Below are 20755 nucleotides of genomic sequence, written 5' to 3'. Positions count from 1 at the left end.
TCCACAAGCTACATCATCATCTAGACTGGAAAATTTAGTTCATAACGAAATCTAAACAAAAACAAAGTATGTTTGAAAGTCTAGACATCACAACACAAGAAATAAAAAGGGCGAAAGTTTGGATGACAAATCAGAAGTGGCATCTTTGTCCCAAGGGTCGTCATTCTTCGTCCTCTTGATCAATCTTTGTGCTCCAGATCGTCTCCCATGTGTGCGGCTGTTTCTCTCGTGGAATTCCTCTCCAAAACGGTTCTCCTTCGTCTGCAACCCTATGCCTTCTTTTTATCTCTCGCATGGGCCGTAGTTTGAAGCCCATTTGTTTGATTCTCGGTGTGGCGCCTGTTGTTTTGTAGTGTAGGTGTTGTGGCGCTGTCTTTGTGGCGCTGTGGCACCTATCTCTCGAACACAGGAGCGCTGAGGCTCTGATATATGGGCGCATAGGCGCTTCTTTTCCTCTTGTGAAGTCTTAGCGTTGCAGTGCTAGTTCCTTGGTGCTGCGGCTCTACTCTGTCAACCGTTCGACATCAAAATTTTCCCTAATCATCATCAATCATCCAATAGTGGTTTAACTCCTGCAGGGCACAAAAACAACAGATACCAAATGTATTTATGTCATAAAATAACATAATTCAAATAGATTCTAATATAAATTAAGTGCAATTCTTGCACTTATAACATGCATCATATATATGTTGTTGAAATGTGAAATACATGAACATGGCTCAATATCGGAGCCAAACGAATGATACGATCAAGACGAATAATGCTCGAGCAACACACATGAGAGCTACATCGTTATGCAGTTAAACTGCCCTGCCAAGTATGTGAGGTATGCCAGGTTGTGCTAATCATCACCCCCAACTCGGCCTCCATACAGCTGTAACGATATAAAACAGGAATGACACTGTAACGTCCGAAAAAACCAAACATACGTAAACCACATGCATGAAAATTATTTTAATTGCTTAATTGATTTTAAATGCATGCAAAATATTTATTATATGATTAAAGGTATGATGTCATGATTAAATGATTATATGACATGATTTCATGAAATTGAAGGATTTTATCCGAATATTCGATAATAGGCAGAGGAAAGGAGACCGGGTACGACCAAGACTAGAATAAATATTTTTCTTTAAATATTTTCAAGGCTTCCTAATATGATTATGTTGGAACATTTCATGTTCGCAATCTTGATTTTGATGTTAACAAAACTTGTTATTTTGTTTCTAATGATTTATCTAAGTGTGCAGGAAGCTGAAACTGATCAGGCTTCAAACTGATCAGTTATCGAGCCAAAATTAAATCTAACAGATGCGAACTGAAAGTGCCAACTGATTTCTCAAACTGAATCAACTCAACTTATATATCAAAGAACAGTTCCACCGATTGTCCAGCTGATAGGTTGTTTAGCAGTAGAACTTCAGAAGCCCGGCCAGCTGATGAAGTGCTCAGCTGACCAGTTCAACTGAAAGAGTGAAATCAGTTAAACTGACAAGTCAACTGATTTCACTAGCCTAACTGAAGATCAGTTCAGATGACCAGTTAGAAACATCGGTTAGGAATCAATCAGTTTCAGATCAAGACAAGCTTATCTAAATGGATTCCAGCTACGCACAAGGGTACAAAAGCATATGTACTATCAATACTACAATAATGAACGTTGCAGCAAAGCTTAAAAACAAAATGTTTCAGCATAGATTTCAGAAAAGTCGAGACATGAATCTCAAGGAACACATTCAAACTGCAACAGATATAATTGTGGAGTCTCACTATACAATCGGTTACCCACCTATAAATAGAAGATCAGTGAAAACCAACAACAACAAGAAGAAGAAGAACAAGTGTGGAAAAACAATAGAAAGAGCACATATATTGCATATCAGCTTACTAGAAGCAATTTTTCCAGAGGGAACACTTCATCGTGTTATCAAGCTTAGTTTAGAAGTACAATTCCCTCAGTGTGTGAGAACACTTTCTGATAGTGTTCATTGTTCAGTTCTCTCTCACACACACACACTTTACCACCCAAATACAGTCTTGCACAAAAACAATAAACTTGTGTATGTAATCTTTGACACACAGACGTTAAACAAGTCTTGACTGGAAGGTGCTGCCTTCAGTCTAGACTAGGAGTTCAGTTAGGCAGTTGGGTAATTCCTAAGCTGGGTGGGTTATTACACTTGTTGTAATTAATCAAAGTCTTCTAGTCTATCCTACCCGAGGAGGTAGAAGGGGTGACGTAGGAGCAGTTGAAGCCTCTGAACATCCATAAACATATCTTATGTATTTAATTGTTTAACTACTGTTCTCAAACTGATTTGATCAGTTATCACATCCGTCAGTTCAGTGTTCACCATAATTGAACTGATATATGTCACAACCCTATAATTTCAGTTATTCAGTTACACAGGATAAGTCAAAATCGAGAAATATTTCACCTTAAAAGTTTAAGCTTAAATAGTTATTATGCCGCACATGATATATGTCTCGGGAGTTTACTGCCGCAACCATGTAATTAAAAGTAAGAAAAATTCAAAATCGAGAAATATTACGTCGGGAAAAATGATCATTTTACACTTGGGAATTACGTAAAAGCTTGACAACATCCCGAAGGATCATAATGCATGTTAAATGATTTAAAATGTTGATTTTGATGAAAATATGATATTTTATGATTTATGGTAAAGCTGTGCAATTTTTACTGTTAAAATGTTATTTTGGAAAGTTATGATATTTTATGCTTTTAAAAGAAAATGAAAAATATTTTGAGGGATGTGAATTGACTATGACAAATGATATATGATATGTGGGAGATCCGTTTTAAGAAGGAACGATGAACTTACACTTTTGTGGGGATGTTGTGAGGGAAAAGGCCCCAGATGGACACCGTTTACAGGAAAAGGCCTCAGAGGGACCCCAATGATCGTATTTCCACGGCGGAGCCTAGTTCCCGCTCCCATGGACCATGTGGAGCTGAAGACTGATCAGTCGACCAAAGAATAAAGACTAGTCACTTTCAAGGAACAAACTTCACCCAAAATGATAAAGGATTGAATGCTTTACGATTAAAATGATTTTTCGAGATACGATTTATTTATGCTGATAATGAATTTAAATGGTTTATTTATGTTCAAAAGATTATTTTTAGTAAAAGTATGATTTTTAATGCATGTGATTGTATATGTATTATTTTATACTCATGTTTAGAACGTGCTGAGTAATTGTACTCACTAGGTTTGAATGATACAGGATTTGATGATTGGAGAAGGCGTTGACGCTTGAGTAAATCGAGTGCGGCAGTACATTCCCGAGGGACCTTTATTTTCTGCACTAGCTTGATAGATAAAAGATTTGAAAGATTTCTGTAAATGAATTTATTAGAGATATTTTTTTATGCTTTAATTTTATGTTAGTTGGTCTTTTGAAAGGTCAACGTAGGATTTTTGGCTAGTTGATGATTTATGGATATTTTTTATTCACTTGAGATTCCAAATGTTAAATTATTATGATTTATGAAATTGTTAAGTTTATTTCATTTGGTATTTTCGAGTTTATGATTTAGGAAAAAAAAAGTCGAGGTCGTACTAGACACAAACAACCAGAACTGGATATCACAATCTCAGCACTCACCCCGAGGTCTAAACTAACAGTGAGATTGATCAATCTTAGTTATGGTTTCAGGCGTATCAATATAGGCCTAACAGCCACACCCTAATCTCGAGTTATACAAGAACGAGTACCAAATAACAATGAATAACAGTAACTGGTCAACAAGAACGATAAGGCTCAAGATATATGTCATAACAGTATGCCCCAGACTAAATTCCATATAACTGAACATATAACTCAATAAGACATTTAACAACTCAAACAATTAACATAATCACATAAACAATAATAACAACACAAAAATATTCTTAAAACATAATTTAAGTGTTGTCGTTTTATGTTACCGAACTGTAACATACCTATACCAACTAACGACGATCAATGCACAACTTTAAAACTCCTCGGCCTAAAACACATAACAATAACCCGAATAATCCAACATTTCACAGGAAGAAATCAACAAGGAGTTTGATCATTTCGACAAGACTAAATGCCCAAAAACAGAAACCGTGAAGTTACATTTTGTTATAGTTCCAGATTCGACAATTCATAACATAAAATTCATATCTCCCTCAATACTGTCTCAAATAAATATTCTCTAATTGGAAATGAAAAACAACTCAAATAACAAAGTTTATTTATAAGAAACCATTTTTAGAATCTTAGAATATTAATCCAAGAATTAACAAGAACACGATGCTACTAAGAAAATCACGAACATAATCTCGCATACCGAGCATTTTCAGAAAAACAAGCATAACTGTCTCAATTCTCACTATAATTTAACGGTTCTAGTCTCATTTTGAAGACAACACATAGATCTACAACTTTTATTTTAACCATAAGTCAAAAATGCAAATGTATAATGTCATATCCTCGAATTGCAAAAGGTATTCTACACACCAGAGTTACAGAATTCAGTTTTGACACATTATGGTAGAAAAATCATATTAAATCCGCTTTAATCCCATTTTTCCGGTGGCTATATAAAGCTAACAAATAGTCTATGAGTTTTATTTGAACCACAAGTCGAGATTCTTAGTGCACAATACAACATAAACCCAAAAATCCGAAACAAAAGCTCACGAAATCAGACAAGAACTGTGCAGAAATTAGCAACTTTGATTTAACTGAATCCTTGCTCAAAATCTAAGATTGGTAGCTTGAATCGAAGCTTAGGATTTGGGGAACAAAACCCATCAAGAATTTTGAGATTTTGACAATGGAAGAAGAAGTTATGGCGATTTTTCTGCGGCTGTTACTGTAGCTGTGGGAATGGCTTTTTCCTATCTTACTTCTCCATCCTTCTCTCTTAAGGTAAGCTGCGTGTGTATGTATATGTAAATAATATAGAGAAATTTAATTTATAAGAATAGTAACTTATGCTTTTTTTTATCCTGGTTTTTCATTTATTTCCTCTTGTGTGTTGTTTAAACTCTATATGTATTTTATATCGTTTAATTCTCCAATATTCTAAAATATATATTTTTAAGACAGTTTTAAAAATTATTTGTCATAAATAACTATTTTAATTTATAACTCAATAATTATTCTAATTATGCCAAATTACCAGATAATATAATCAAGGGTCTTACATATAAATTATAATTATAATTTATTAGCATTTGTCAAAGTTTAGAGTTTTTTAATGTAATATTTTAATATCTTTATTTAATTATTTTGAAATCAAACTAACTAATTCAAAAAATACAAAAAATAACAAATTTTTATGAAAGTATATTTATTCAGTTATATTTCAAATTTTTATGGTGATAATTATACGGGTAGTTTAAAATTTATATTTAATAATTATTATATGAATTTATTTGATTTTATTTGATATTTAACATATATTCTTATTTAAATGTGTATTTATTTACATGTGTTGATTTATTTATTATTTTAAAATTGTATTTAACAAGAAATTAATAGTTATCGATGTAGTCTACTAAAGATCGATTCTGTTATAAAATTAATTATCTATTATGTAGAATTTTAAATACAAAAGGTAAAAAAAATTTGTAGGAGGTTAAAATAATATTTAAATTGAATATGAATTATATTTTACTATCAATATTATTATTTCATTTATTCTTATGAGTTAGTCTTGAGAATTTTAAATTGATATTTATTTATCTTTGCGTGTTTCATTTAAGTAAATTATGATTTATGCATTGATAAATTTATAATATGGTTGATTTTTAGGTTATTATACCTTATGTTTTTGGATATATATTTAAAATTTGTTTCACTTCATTCCGTTCTATATGAAGGGAAATATTTATTCCTAATTTTAATTGATATATCTTATTGATTTATTTCCCTAATATTATCTTTTCTTTGTTGATATGATATTTAATATTTAATTATGGTTTTGCCTTTCTAGATAATTATGTTAAGATTTTATTGTGATATGATATCTTCCTTTAATTTAATTTCCTATTGATAAGATTATGTGGAATATTGGGTTTGCATTTTATAGATGTAATATTTATGATAATGATTTACATGATATGGTATTGTTTATTTTGTTTCTAATATAATTCTTGTTTACCATATCTTATAGGTTTTCTTATGGAAGATAAACTCTAGGAGAGATGAAGGTTATAAATAAGAGGTGATCAACATGTGCTGAGGGGCGACGGAGATTTAATAAAAAAAGGGGCGAGAAGAGTTTACTTAGAGGAATTTTTCGTGGAGATTTTTTGTGTGAGTTTTCGTGAGAGTGTTTTTTCGTGAGAGAGTTTTAGTGGAAGAGTTCACGTATAGGATTTTCGTGGAGGTGATTTTCTTGGGAGGTTAAAAGAAAGAGTTTTTCGTGGGAAAAATTCAGAGAGTTTGTGTGTAGAATTTTCGTGGAGTCGAAGTGTTTTTCGTGGGAATTTTTCATGAAGAGTTCTTCGTGGGAGATTTTCGTGGTGGTCTTCTATCTCGGTCAATATTCACTCATGTGTGCACGTTCAGAATTTTAGAGAAAACCTTATTCGAGAAACGTGATGTGAAGAGGGTGATAGAGTGTTGCTGTGAATGTTAAGAACATCTGCGGACAACATCTGGGAAGAAGTTGACCGAAGATTGCTTCTCGTGGATCTACTGTTTGGCAACATATTTTTGGCTTTCTTGTTTTAGTTATATTCTGGTTGTGTGTTTTTAGAAAGCCTTTGTTTTCTCAATTTGTTGAGGAAATTGATTTTATTGAGAATCACTAGTGATTGGTTTTTTGTAAACGATTTTTTTTAGTGATTAATTTTTGCCATAAGGCACCGCACAAGTATTTATACTTGTGCATATTTAATCTCGTCCATCTGTTTATTTAAAGTGAATTTGTGTTACAAAATATAATATTCTGCTGCATGTTGTCCGAGATGTTGTAACATCTGGCATAACATTTAATTCTTATAAAACACGAATTTACTATTTTAAATCATATTCTGATATTCTTATTATTTCGATCATCTGTCGGACAAAATAATCCTAACAAGTGGTATCAGAGCCTACTCTTGATATACTAAGTGCTGATTCTGGTTTTTGTTTTGTTTGACAGAAATATTTAAATGGACACATCACTGGCAAATGCAGCACTTCGACCACCAGCTCCTATACCTCCTGTCCAACAACAGTTTCGACCAAGGAATGAAGAGAAACACAGGCTGCAAGTAAATCCTTTAGGTGTTGCCCTAGGTGTTACCACACCTGGCCGCAACATCTGCAAAAATTCAGTGTGCTTGAAATCCACAACTTCTAGAAATTTGAGTGGAGATGACGAATCAGGAGCTGATGATGAAGAAATCACTCTTGAGAGTGTGCAAAAGCTTTATGAAGAGCTATTTGAAGATTGGACCAAAAGAAACAAGTTGAACTCAAGTCTCATGAAGGAGAACGTTGATCTAAAAGCCGTGGTTGCCAAACTTGAGGTAATTTTGAGCAAAAAGGATTTGGAACTTGGTAAGACCAAAGAAGAACTTCAAAAGGAAACTGAAACCTTGTCCAAGTTTAATTCAAGCACATCCAAGCTTGAATCCATACTTTTGATGGGAAGAGATGACAAGAAAGGCTTAGGGTTCAAAGATAGTGTGTTTGAAATAGGTGAATCTTCCAAGTCTACTGTTTTTGTGAAAGGAAAAGCTGATACATCTCCACAACCACAATCCAAGTCACCAATCAAAAGCTCTCCATCAAAAAGACAACATACTACACATGTCCCTAAGAGAAGAAAACGAAGGTATGTATGTCATTACTGCTTTAAGCCTGGTCATATCAGGCCATACTGTTTTAAACTCAGGGATGACTGCATGAATCGAAAGTCGAGCAGGATGTTGCCCCGAATGTTGTCCAACACTTTCTGCAACACCTCCCACCATCGACCTACAGTAAGACAAATTTGGGTCCCAAAGGTAAAAACTCACTGTAAAGTTGTATATACTTCGTTGAAAACTAATACTGCAGGTCATTGGTACTTTGATAGTGGAAGCTCACGCCACATGACGGGATCACGAGAATATCTCACCGATTATTTTGAGCAAAAATGTGGTAGAGTGACATATGGAGGGGGAGCTAAAGGAAAAATTGTTGGAAAGGGTACTTTGAGTGTTGAAGGACTGCCAAAGCTCCATAATGTGCTTCATGTTGAAGGATTAAATTCCAATCTTATAAGCATAAGCCAATTGTGTGATGATAATTTACTTGTTAAGTTTGATAAACATAACTGTGAAGTTTTTGATGAATCTAACAAGTGCATTATGACAGGTACAAGGTCTTTGGATAATTGCTATCAAATAGGTGAGGAAATTTCATGCAAACATGCAGAAGTTAGTGAACTCGACCTATGGCATCAAAAACTTGGACATGCAAATTTCAAAACCTTGAAGAACTTGAGCAAGTACGATGCAGTACGAGGTATGCCTAATCTTTCATCTGGAATATCATATGTGTGCGGAGATTGTCAAAAAGGAAAACAGACGCGCGTGTCGCACCCAGTGTTGCCAACATCTGGGACAACATGCTGTCTGGAATTACTGCACATGGATCTTATGGGTCCCATGGAAGTAGAAAGCGTTGGAGGTAAGAAGTATTCTTTTGTGTGTGTTGATGATTTCTCACTGTTTTCATGGGTAAGTTTCATTAGGAAGAAATCGGATAATGAGATAATTCGAGTGCAATTGATATTTCAAAAAAATCCAGTACAACACTATCGAACAAAACACATTAACATTAGACATCACTTTATTCGAGATCTAGTAGAGAAAGGATTGATTCGGATGGAATTTGTTGATACAAATAACCAATTGGCCGATATATTCACAAAAGCATTAGACTTTGAGAGGTTCTCCAACCTTAGAAAATCTCTCAGCATGTGTTCTATTTGATCATACATGGATGTTGTCTCAGATGTTACAACATCTCGGACAACATCTAACATGCATGTGCATTTCTAGGATTTAGACATACTGCATTTTCATGCATTCTGTGATATGATGTGTTGGAATGATGTTGTTTAATCTTCTGTTACGCTTACAATTCCTTATTCTATCTTAATTGACACACTTGGATATGGTTAACAATCTGATTAAATCACAAAGTAGTTGAAAGATGATCATGTACTCCATGACATTGTCCCATACGAAAAGTGACTTGAAAAGATTGAGTAAAAAGCAAAATCAATCATGAATATGCTCTGTATCAGAAGAAAAGATGGAAAAAGCTACCTAAAAGAGTCCAATGAAGACTGTGCTTTTAGTGTGGGAGCTACCTCTTCTGAATTTAATACAGAAGGCAAAAATAGAAGAAAATGGAAAAAGCTACCTAGAGGAGTCCTAAAGAAGACCGTTCTTCTAGTGTGGGAGCTACCACTTCTATGGTCAGAAAAATAAAAAAATAAAAAATCTCCAAGTGTGCAGAAAAATCAAAATTATTTTCATGAATTGGACGTGTTTTCAGAAGATGCTGCCAACATTTGTGACAACACCTCATCTGTAAACATATCTCATACTTTTTTTCATGTTTTTATTTCTGTTACATTCTGTTATTAGGCATAAATAGGTCATGCATAAACATAACATTGTGAATATTGTTGGTCAAGAGGGTATGCGTATTTTAACAGAGAAAATTCGATGAAAATCCGGATTTTGCTAGAAATCCAATATTTGTGATTTTTGATGGTTCAGTGGTGTTAAAATCGATGTGGGTTTCAATTCTGGAATTTTTTTTTGAAATTATTTTTGACGCAATTATCTCAGTAATTTTGGATAGTGATTATGAGCTAAAGCTGATCTTGTCTCTTATGATAACTTAGTTTCTGACTATCGTCTGGCTATGGAGGTAGATGTCCATTATGGACAAAAAGGGGGAGAAGACGCGACTCAAACTCAAGGGACTGTGAATTGAAAGGATCAAATGATACCATCTATCTGATACTTTTGCTTGATTTTTTTATATGTTCTGCTTTGTTAACTTCTGCTTCCCTGATATGTTTCTGTTTTAATGAACTGTTAATGACTTTTGCAGGTGTTGTCTCAGGTGTTGCCAACAAAACGAACAACACCCGTACTAGCTTGATTTTATTCAGGGGAAGATAAATTCTCATAAAAAGGGGGAGTTAACTGGAGTTCAACTGATAAATTGAGTTTGATTTGATTTTGTCCAGAAAGGCAAAAAGGGGGAGATTGAAGGGAAATATTTATTCCTAATTTTAATTGATATATCTTATTGATTTATTTCCCTAATATTATCTTTTCTTTGTTGATATGATATTTAATATTTAATTATGATTTTGCCTTTCTAGATAATTATGTTAAGATTTTATTGTGATATGATATCTTCCTTTAATTTAATTTTCTATTGATAAGATTATGTGGAATATTAGGTTTGTATTTTATAGATATAATATTTATGATAATGATTTACATGATATGGTATTGTTTATTTTGTTTCTAATATAATTCTTGTTTACCATATCTTATAGGTTTTCTTATGGAAGATAAACTCTAGGAGAGATGAATGTTATAAATAAGAGGTGATCAACATGTGCTGAGGGGCGACGGAGATTTAATAAAAAAGGGGCGAGAAGAGTTTACTTAGAGGAATTTTTCGTGGAGATTTTTTGTGTGAGTTTTCGTGAGAGTGTTTTTTCGTGAGAGAGTTTTAGTGGAAAAGTTCACGTATAGGATTTTCGTGGAGGTGATTTTCTTGGGAGGTTAAAAGAAAGAGTTTTTCGTGGGAAAAATTCAGAGAGTTTGTGTGTAGAATTTTCGTGGAGTCGAAGTGTTTTTCGTGGGAAGTTTTCGTGAAGAGTTCTTCGTGGGAGATTTTCGTGGTGGTCTTCTATCTCGGTCAATATTCACTCATGTGTGCACGTTCAGAATTTCAGAGAAAACCTTATTCGAGAAACGTGATGTGAAGAGGGTGATAGAGTGTTGCTGTGAATGTTGAGAACATCTGCGGACAACATCTGGCTTGTTTTAGTTTTATTCTGGTTGTTTGTTTTTGGCTTTTTGTTTTAGTTTTATTCTGGTTGTTTGTTTTTAGAAAGCATTTGTTTTCTCAACTTGTTGAGAAAATTGATTTTATTGAGAATCACTAGTGATTGGTTTTTTGTAAACGATTTTTTTTAGTGATTAATTTTTGCCATAAGGCACCGCACAAGTATTTATACTTGCGCATATTTAATCTCGTCCATCTGTTTATTTAAAGTGAATTTGTGTTATAAAATATAATATTCCGCTGCATGTTGTCCGAGATGTTGTAACATCTGGCACAACATTTAATTCTTATAAAACACGAATTTACTATTTTAAATCATATTCTGATATTTTTATTATTTCGATCATCTATCGGACAAAATAATCCTAACACTATATATTATGTTCATTAAAATTTATTATATAACATAAAATCAACATCTTAAATTTTAATTTGAGAAAAAATTTTGAAAATTTTTAATTAATTTATTCGTTAATATGACAAGAGATTATACTCAGATAAATAATAAAATGATTCAAATTATTTTTTTAGAAAATCAAAATTTTAATTTTATTATATAATTAGTATTGCACGTATTTAATGCTAGTAAATTATAAAAATATCGATATGCTAAAATAGTAAAGAACAGAGACTGCAAACGATAAAATGGCCTTTTCAATTCACGGCTTCAAATGTAGTTTTATGTTATTATTCCACCTTAGTTGTCTAGTTCACTTGTAAAAAAAAGTATATGCGATCAGTAATGGGGACAGCAGCCCAACCAAAAATGGTTAATTGCAAAATAAAGTAAAATTGGTTAGTAAAGATAATTTTACTCAAGGGAAAGGAAAAAGGAATGCTCGAAAACATCGAGACAAAAACCTTCTTTATTTATCAATAAATATACCTTTATGTAATGTTAAACTATTTTGAAGATTATATATACACAACAATTATTGGTTTCCTTGTAGAAATTGTATTTGACGTAGGTCATGTAGAATCATTTGAAAATGTAACGTTGAAGATAATCGACTCGAGCTGGATGCTTGAGTTTCATGAGGGCCTTAACTTCATGTTTTCTGACCATTTCTCTCGAAATATTCAAGTTTCCTGCAATTTCCCCGAGTGTTCTATCTCCTCTGCCATCTAGGCCGTACCGTTGTCTAATTACCAGACTCTCCTTTGGTTTCAAAGAATCAAGCTGTCAAAAAACAAGAATCATGGCAGATTAGTCAAGAGAGATGGAATAGAAACCATTATGCTATTCGACTTTAGACGTGATAAATGCACCATGTATATCTTAAGAAAGCATATTTTGTTTGACCCATTTGCAATAATGGTATAGCAAGTATAATCATGTATTAGTACTCCCATACACTTGTTACGTTCTCTTATATAGTTCGTTTTTTTTAAAGAAAACAAAAAAAATTGGTAAAATAAAACAATACAAAAAATGTAATATTTTCGTAAACAAATAGTCATCAAAACACAATAGATACATCAATTTTATTATTTGTATTATTTTACAAAGACGAGTGATATTTTCTCGTAAATAAAAAAACACCAAATGGTAGAAAGTGAGTATTATATTGATAAATAAGAATATATTTAACGGCTAAAAAAAAGACAAAAAAATTACTAATTTGCTTAATAATTTTGATTTTGTTTAGAATTAAATTAAGATATAATAATAATTTCATCTCACATACCAATTAATTGGAAAATTGTTAATTATAGGACTTCTACGGCAATAAGATAGTAAGATGTGAATTCTTCACTAACACAACTTTGTAAAAATGTCCTTATACTGATTGAATGTTATGTTTTCTACAAAAAATTATTGAATGTTTGGCGTGGGTTAAGGAAAGGACACGCAAGACTCGCCCAGTAAATATTGTCGAAGATGCAGCACTAATTGCCACACAAAATTTAAATCCCATATATTTTGTGTTAGCTTCCAATTCAAAAGTCGGAAACAATATATTCAACTCAAATACAATATTTGAAATTTTCGTTTGGACTTGCAAAAGAGTACGAGGAAAGTTGAAAAGTTGAAGATCTTCGTAAATTTGTGATGAGCAAAATCAATTTTGATATAACATGCAATCATAGAAAAAGACAATGATTTATTTACCACATCATCCAGGGCAAGCCTGAGAATCGCAGGTTGACTTCTTTTATCCCCTTCAATACCATCTTCAATGTCATTGATCAATTCTTCTTGAGTTACCCTGTTACGTGCATTCAGAGAATAAATGGGCTTTGACACTCTCATCACTTCATGGTATCTTTCAGGAGATATACCAACTCTGTCTATGATTTCTTTCTCTGTTGGCAATCTCTGAAGCTCAAACAACAACTCTTGTTTTACCTTCTGGATTTCTGCTCTAACCTACATTAGAAACGAGTTTAAGTTAAGTTAAAGTGATTTGGTTTCAATAGAAAAAATATGACCTTGATACAACAAGCTTACCGACTCAAGGCCAAAGGAAACCTTTGTGAAGCTTGAAAGTGTCATAGAACGGACGATGGCATGTCTGATCCAAAAGAGGCCATATGTTGAGAGACGGAAGTTCCTTTTAGGCTCAAAGCGATCAATAGCTGTTATAAGACCCTTTACTCCAGCCTGACAGAGGTCTTGGAATCTTGAGCCATTTGCCAAGTCATGAAAATATTTGTTCATTGCAAATAAAATCAAACGGAGGTTATGCTGCAATAAAAGAACATATGCATTCAGTGACATTATTTTCCTGAATTTGGCAACTCTATGCAAAATTTTAAGCTATCATGCAGTAAAGGGTCTAGGACCAGAGCCGTCAATGTATCTAAGTTCATGGAATTACGGAGAGCTACTAAGATCACATGCTGGATTCAAAAAAATTAATATCACACGACTTTAAGAAGATATTGCTACTTTTTCTAGTGTTCTAAAAATCGATAGGGGTAGGTCATAGGTGGCAGACCACCCACTGCTTAGCGCGCGGTTTTTCTTTTGCCTAAATATCTAATTCTTCTGTTAATCTCCAAATTTCTCTAATAATTCCTTCATATCAAACTTAAACTCAAAATCGACATATTCCTACTCTTTATCCATTAATTGATTGAAAAATACGAGAGAACAATTTTTTTTAATAAATAAAAAGTTTTATATATTAAATTAGGATTTTTCTAACAACGTCTTGTGGCATCGCTTTCTTAAAACTCGGCCACCGCCTAATCGACGCCTTCTAGAAGACTGATTTTTTCTTCTGTTAGATGAAACTCTGTCACTTAAACCAGGAGATGCCAAAGCATTTTCATGGCATCATAATTACCTTGATCAACTTGCTTCTGGCAGCACGACCAACTTCCAAACGTTTTCTCAGATGAGTTATGCCCATATTTACTGCTTCTGCTAATTCTTCATCCGTTACATCTCTTTGTAAATCATTCTGTAAAGTCTCCTTTACTTGGAGAATTTCCTGAATGACAATAACCAAAGCTAGATGAAGATACACTGACAAAATAAATAATTAATTAATCAATAACCAAAAAATGGAGTTACAATTTCCCCTTTTTTCATGCCTTCAACTTAACGATGCAAATTACACTAATCTAGAAGGAGAAACTTAATGTACTTGCTCACCTTCATTGGTTGCATCAGCTTAAACAGCCAACTATGCTCAGATGAAGAAAGAACGGGAGGAATCTGCATTTTCTTCCAATCTAAGCTGACCAAGTTGGTGGAAGATGAATAGTCCCTCACAAGCCTATCGATCTTCTCATGTTCATAATTTTTACCAAGTTTCCTTTTCTGAGACCATCCAAGACTTGCACTTTCTTTCCTACATCTCAATGCAATCCTCTTCTCAAGACTCAATCTCTTCTCTTTCTTCCTAAAACTTAGAACAAAACTTTCAGCAACTTTCTTCTTCTCCACGTCCACCATATCTTCTCCAATCCTCTTCCTCATTTGCCGCCTTCTTTTTGCCACATGATCTTTAACTTCATTGTCATACAAATTTGTTGCATGGCTTCGTTTGAATAAATTCTCTAATTTAGCTGCAGCTTCATTGTAATCCAACTGATCTAAAGTACTTGAGGAGGCTTCATCAAGAGACGCAGCATGCACTCTTTCTGAAGGCCTTTTCCCCTTTCTTAACGTCTTTTCATTTCCTTGGTCAGTCTCAACAGGTAAAGAGCGAGATTTTGGTGGCGCAACTAAAGCTGTATTTTTACTTTTATCAGTTTTGAAAGATAGTATTACTGGCCTTTTCACTACTGCTATGCGAGATGAAATTCTTGAGTTCAATCCAAACGGATTTCGTGCAGCAGAACTAGAAATAGTCACAACTCCCATGGCAAAGTTGTATGATCCCAAAAAACTGATAGCTAAATAAGCTGGGCTCTGGGTACTCAAATCCTGTAGCATTAACTAATAGTACATTAGCTACACATTCCAAACATTGAAACTACATTAGTAAACCAATACCCCAAACAATCAAAAGACTATAAAGCCAATTACATCAATGTAAATTATGCCACGAAGTATAAAACACACTTCAAAATATTCGCAGATGCGTCTGAAAACACAAATCACGATCAATTCTGTACAACGGAGTCAATAATGTTGCTATTGCCTGAACGCGGATTCATAAAATTAATTCTTCGAAATTGCTTATAGCGCATGTAGACGCTGGATAATCTACAATCAGACCGTTTCAACATCTTTTCCATCCCTAATCATACTTGAAAAAAACTCACCTATATTTTCCCATAAGCTAATCAGAGATCGTACAAACAAAAAAATCATCACACCACAAACCAACAAAACCACCGCCATCAGTGGAACTGCAGAAGCAGAGACAAAACATACTCTAAAAAAAACCAAACAAAATTCAACAACAGATTTGAAAATTTGATCCATTTATAAATCAAATAATAGAAAACGGTTTTAACAATCAGATAGCAGAATAAATTATCAAACATCAACACCCACAGCAGATACCTGAGCAACAGAAAAGAACTCGACCAATCCAAATTCACCAAGTGGACACAGAGTTTCCACTCGCCGGCGAGGGATATTCCGGTAGTGAATGAGCTGAAAGCAGGAAGCTGAACGGAAGGCAAAATTACCTTCTTCTGAGCAATGTGAAGAATATAAATACCCTTCCGAATTTTGGCGTCCACAGGCTTTTCTGCAACAATCTACGGCTGAAATTGAAGAGACAAATGATCGACGGCGGCCAGCGTATCCACGTAATCCACATAAGCTGGGTTCACGTGGCCGATGGCAGAGCAGAGAACGTTATGAGAGAAGTTCTCACGTGTCGTGCTTACTGGAAGGGATTGTATTTGCTGGAATTTATATGGATATTGTCATCGACACGTGGTTGGTGATGATTGGTTAATTTGTAAAACTTTGACTTTATCGGTCACCGCCTAGCATTATCGGTGGTTTACGATCGCAAACGCCGCCTTATTGCAGCCACTTAATTTTAATTTTAATTTTAATTTATTATATTATGGATTCGAAAATTGAGAAGGTGTAGACAAGAGAAATTAGATTTAAATAAAGAAGTTGGAAATATATAGTGTGTCGGAGCAGGACACCGCGATTTTTTTTAGGACACTCATAAAGTTCACTTGATTAACGGTAAGAGAATGAGTTTGGCTATTTGGAATTATAACTATGAGAGTTCTGAAATGGTTACCAAAATGAAGCTCTTGAATACTTGGCTCACATTTCTTCAAGCATTCAAAAAATGACCATGATTAGAGAACTTCAAATTCTGGTATATATTCAATCTAATCTTTCAAATCTTGATATAATAGTGTAAATCACATCTCAAGGTTACATGTTAGACTAAGTGTTTAGTAAGATAACTTTTGATTTGAACTTTATTGACAATTATGTAATTATCAATATTTATTTTAATAATATTTTACGTTTTAATAAATTATAAAATTTATTTTTTATCTGTATATCAATGTAATATGCATAGATAAAGTGTAAGCACCCTCACTTACTATTTAAAATACCCGGAAAATAAAACTTTTCTATCTAATTAAATTCACAATTCTTAACTTTTAAACTCAATAAAAACCTACGTATCATTTTCGAAAATTCCAAACAAATAAACCTAAAATTTGAAACTTTAAAAAATATAAATAATTCAAATTCTTAATATTTTGAGGTATAAAAATGATTCATGTCGACATCAATAAAATATTTAAAAACATCCAAAGAAATATTTGTTTCCCAACCAAAACGCAATAAAATAAATCAGGGTATTAAATCAATTTTAGCATGCATAAAACTCATAAACTGCAAGGCCATCGGGCGTGCACTGCCTACGGTCCGAGCCTGCTCATTGGTCATCATCTCCAATCTCTTCGACATCATCTGCATCAATCAAGTCGATTGAATCTAAAGACTCATCATTCATAAACTGTGAATAACAAAAACTACATAATAAAAATTGTTGCAATTTACACATACTTGATACATAAATTATCTAGACATAAATAAATATGACGTGACTTTCCTGAATAAATATTTTCCTAAAACATGCTTCGCTTGACATAATATAAACTTAAACATTTTGCATAGAGTTCTGCTCATTGAAATGTGGCACCATAACATAATTCGTTTTATCAAACTAACATTACAGCGCTTGGCCGGAAAATATCACCACAGCCCTTGGACTGGATATCCACTACCAATCATAAGATAAGTTGGAAATGTCCTTAGACAAGTTCTCCGGCTTCCGGACCCCCGTATATGCGTAATTTGGCCAAGAGACAAATTACATACCTCAAAATAAATATTATTGCACGTTATATTTATTTAAGAACGTCGTGGACCTTGATGGATCGATCCCCGGACCCTCTGTCACCACTTATAACTTACAATTCAAAACATCTCATAAACTTGCATCTTACCCGTATGACTCTAGAATTAAATAAAACGACTTGTGACTTACCTCCACGACTCGGGACTTGACTCAACCTTGACCAGCAACCTACCAACCTGTCCATAGCCTTAGAATCACCTATAGAACATCCTCAAACTATCCCGAAACAAGATAAACAACTATAGGCTCTATTCGGCCCCTTTTTGACACCTCCAAACTTACCACGGCTCGAACCAGCCTTTAACCAAGCCCTAGAACATAACCTTAAACCCTAACAAAGCCATTGAAATGGTCCTTACCAACTCAGGTTTCACTTGGACGTCGTGGAGCAACCGCCCGTGACATGTCCTTGCACGCTCTTCATGCGCGTGCTGCCCTTTTTGTCTCAAGTGAATTTCTTACCCGACCAGCCCATAAACGACCAAGAATGGATCAACCTTAACACCCTAAAACACGGTCTAGAACCTAGCAACAAGCCCTAGCCCAGCCCAGCCCAAACCTGCCCCAACAAGCCGAACACCGAAAACAGCCCCCCCACGCGAACACGAAAGCAGCTTGTGATCCCCCTTTTCTTTCGCACGACTAGGCCCCTTCTGACCCTTCAAGGACTGATAAATAACATCTTAACACATCCTATACATCCACATATATAGCAACAACAGCGCGGACGATCCACACGAAAACTAAGCATCAAAAACTCATGAAAACTTGAAGGAACTTGTGCAGAAAATTTCAGCATGTGTATAAACGATTTTGATTCATATCTTTCATGCAGGGAAATATTTTTCATGATTATTTATCACCAAATAACAATATATAACAATATTAATTCATAAAAGAAATGTTTAGAACATGTATTTGCGTTTAAATGATCGAATAAACGAATACGAAGCTAGAGAACGTAGAGTATGAATGGAGGATGATTACTAGACGTTTTCCTTGCCAAAAACTTGTGAAAAAACCCCCCAAAACATTGAAGATATGTGGGAGAAGGAGTGGTGTAACGTCCAAAAATCAGTTCACATAAACCGCATGCATGAAAATTATTCAAACTGCTTATTTATTTTAATTAATTGATTTTAAATAATTGATATATTTTAGTAGGATTAAATTATTAATTGCTTAATATGACATGATTTCATGAAATTAAGGGTTTCTGCTCGGATATTTGATATTAGGTCGGGAAAAAGAAACTGGGGACGATCATGATGTTTCTAAAGCTCGATAATATGATTAAATTGGATAAAATTTTCTAAAAATGCTGGAGTCCAAATTATGTTGCGAGTCAAGCCTCATTTCATCCGAGAAGCTGATTTTAGTCAAACGAAGGGTTTCTATAGACCCGAAAGTTATTATTTTTAAAAATTATTTTTGTAAATTTTAATTTTATGATTAAATGAGCCTTAATGGGCCTAATTTACTTATGATTAATGGATCTAATTATTCCTAAACTTAAAACCTAAAAACCCTAACTTCTAAAATCCTAAATTTCTAAATTTATAAAGCCTAACCCAGTGTTCTTGAAACCTAGCAGCAGCCAAAATTTTACACACACTTATTTTCGAAAAATTCAGAGAAAAAATTTGAAGCCTAGACATTCCCCGATGGCTCCTCCTCACTACCCCGCGTCGAAGATTGAATATTTGAGCGTTCTAAACGTAAAAGTACGTTTCTAAACTTCTTTTTTTGCACCATTCAAATCATATTATGCATGATTTACGTTTTAGGCATGAAAAATATATAGATTAATTTTATTAACATTTAAAGGTTTGTTTTCTTAAAATTCCTGACGTTTTAGGCTTATTTGAGACGCTTTATGATTTCTGAGGACACATTGCCAATACATGATGTTTTAAGGGATGAGAAACTGTCGGTTAAGGGGGGGAGGGGGCGACGTCTAGAACTGAGCAAGGTTAAGGAGGACTCGAACCTAGGGTTTTCTCGGGTCTTCAATGGAGTTTTTGGATATGTAGGCTCGCCTAGTGCGGGAGTCGCAAAAATGTCGATCATGACAGGTTAGGGCCCTTGTGCATGCTACAACCAGGGTGAGTATAAGGGTTCCTAGGTGCTAGAAGGGCTATGTCGAGAGTATTGTGTGGCCACAAACACTAGGAAAACCTAGGGTGCACACACGCGGCTCAACAGGATAGGGTAAGGACGCACGCTATAGTTCTGGTTTGGGTTGTTCAGGGTGGTACTAGGTAGGGGGCAGGGGTCTGGTCTAGGTTGCTGGGTCCTGGCCGTGCGTGACTAAGAGGGAAGTGTGTGCCATGGGTTCTAGGAATGTGGGAGGCTGTTGTGGTCGGTCTAGGCGGGTCGGTGAGGGTCCAGGAGTGTGGCCGGTGATCTAGGCATGGTTTGGTCCAAGGTGGTTTGAAGGTGGCTCGAGAGCTTGGGTGTGGTGGCTTGTTGGGAGAAATACGGTTCGATCATGGCTTAGGAAAGAAATAGGTTTCGAACCATGGATCTAAGTGAGCTGGTCCGTGGTTCACGAAGGTGAGAAAGGGTCGAGGAAGTGGTATTTTAAATTTGGTAGAAAAATATTAATTTTTGAATTTATTCGGGTTCAAAACGCTTTACGATTTAGATATTAAGTTATTAAATCGATAAGTTAGTGTTCCCACTCTTTCAAGGATTTCAAACGTTCTTATGAATCTCATACTTAATTTTTCTCTCTTACCAAATCTCATAACACTCTTCATAGGTTCTATCATTACAAAGACATGGTTTCCCATGCAAATTCGAGGTCCTTCCTTCTCTTATCAGTGTAACTCTTTTGACGACTC

At 34.4% G+C, this 20755-nt stretch overlaps 1 protein-coding gene across 2 annotated transcripts; it reads right to left on the bottom strand.

Annotated features, from left to right (window-relative positions):
* Positions 1-11943: 11943 nt before the first annotated feature.
* Positions 11944-16305, bottom strand: LOC142533678 (RNA polymerase sigma factor sigE, chloroplastic/mitochondrial-like). 2 transcript variants are annotated; one of them, XM_075640524.1, is made up of 6 exons: positions 16052-16305; positions 14699-15475; positions 14388-14534; positions 13547-13783; positions 13208-13465; positions 11944-12274 (listed from the first exon to the last, which is right to left on the bottom strand). In XM_075640524.1, exons 2-6 carry the CDS (start codon positions 15410-15412, stop codon positions 12074-12076), a joined length of 1557 nt encoding a protein of 518 aa, XP_075496639.1. In that variant the 5' UTR covers positions 15413-15475; positions 16052-16305; the 3' UTR covers positions 11944-12073. The 2 variants fall into 2 exon arrangements, with proteins under 2 accessions (XP_075496639.1, XP_075496638.1); XM_075640523.1 differs by having other exon boundaries at positions 16061-16192.
* Between the last annotated feature and the right edge of the window lie 4450 nt (positions 16306-20755).

This window comes from Primulina tabacum, chromosome 18 (genome assembly GCF_025594145.1).
Source record: "Primulina tabacum isolate GXHZ01 chromosome 18, ASM2559414v2, whole genome shotgun sequence".
Taxonomy (NCBI): domain Eukaryota; kingdom Viridiplantae; phylum Streptophyta; class Magnoliopsida; order Lamiales; family Gesneriaceae; genus Primulina; species Primulina tabacum.
This window is presented reverse-complemented; position numbering and strand designations above follow the sequence as displayed.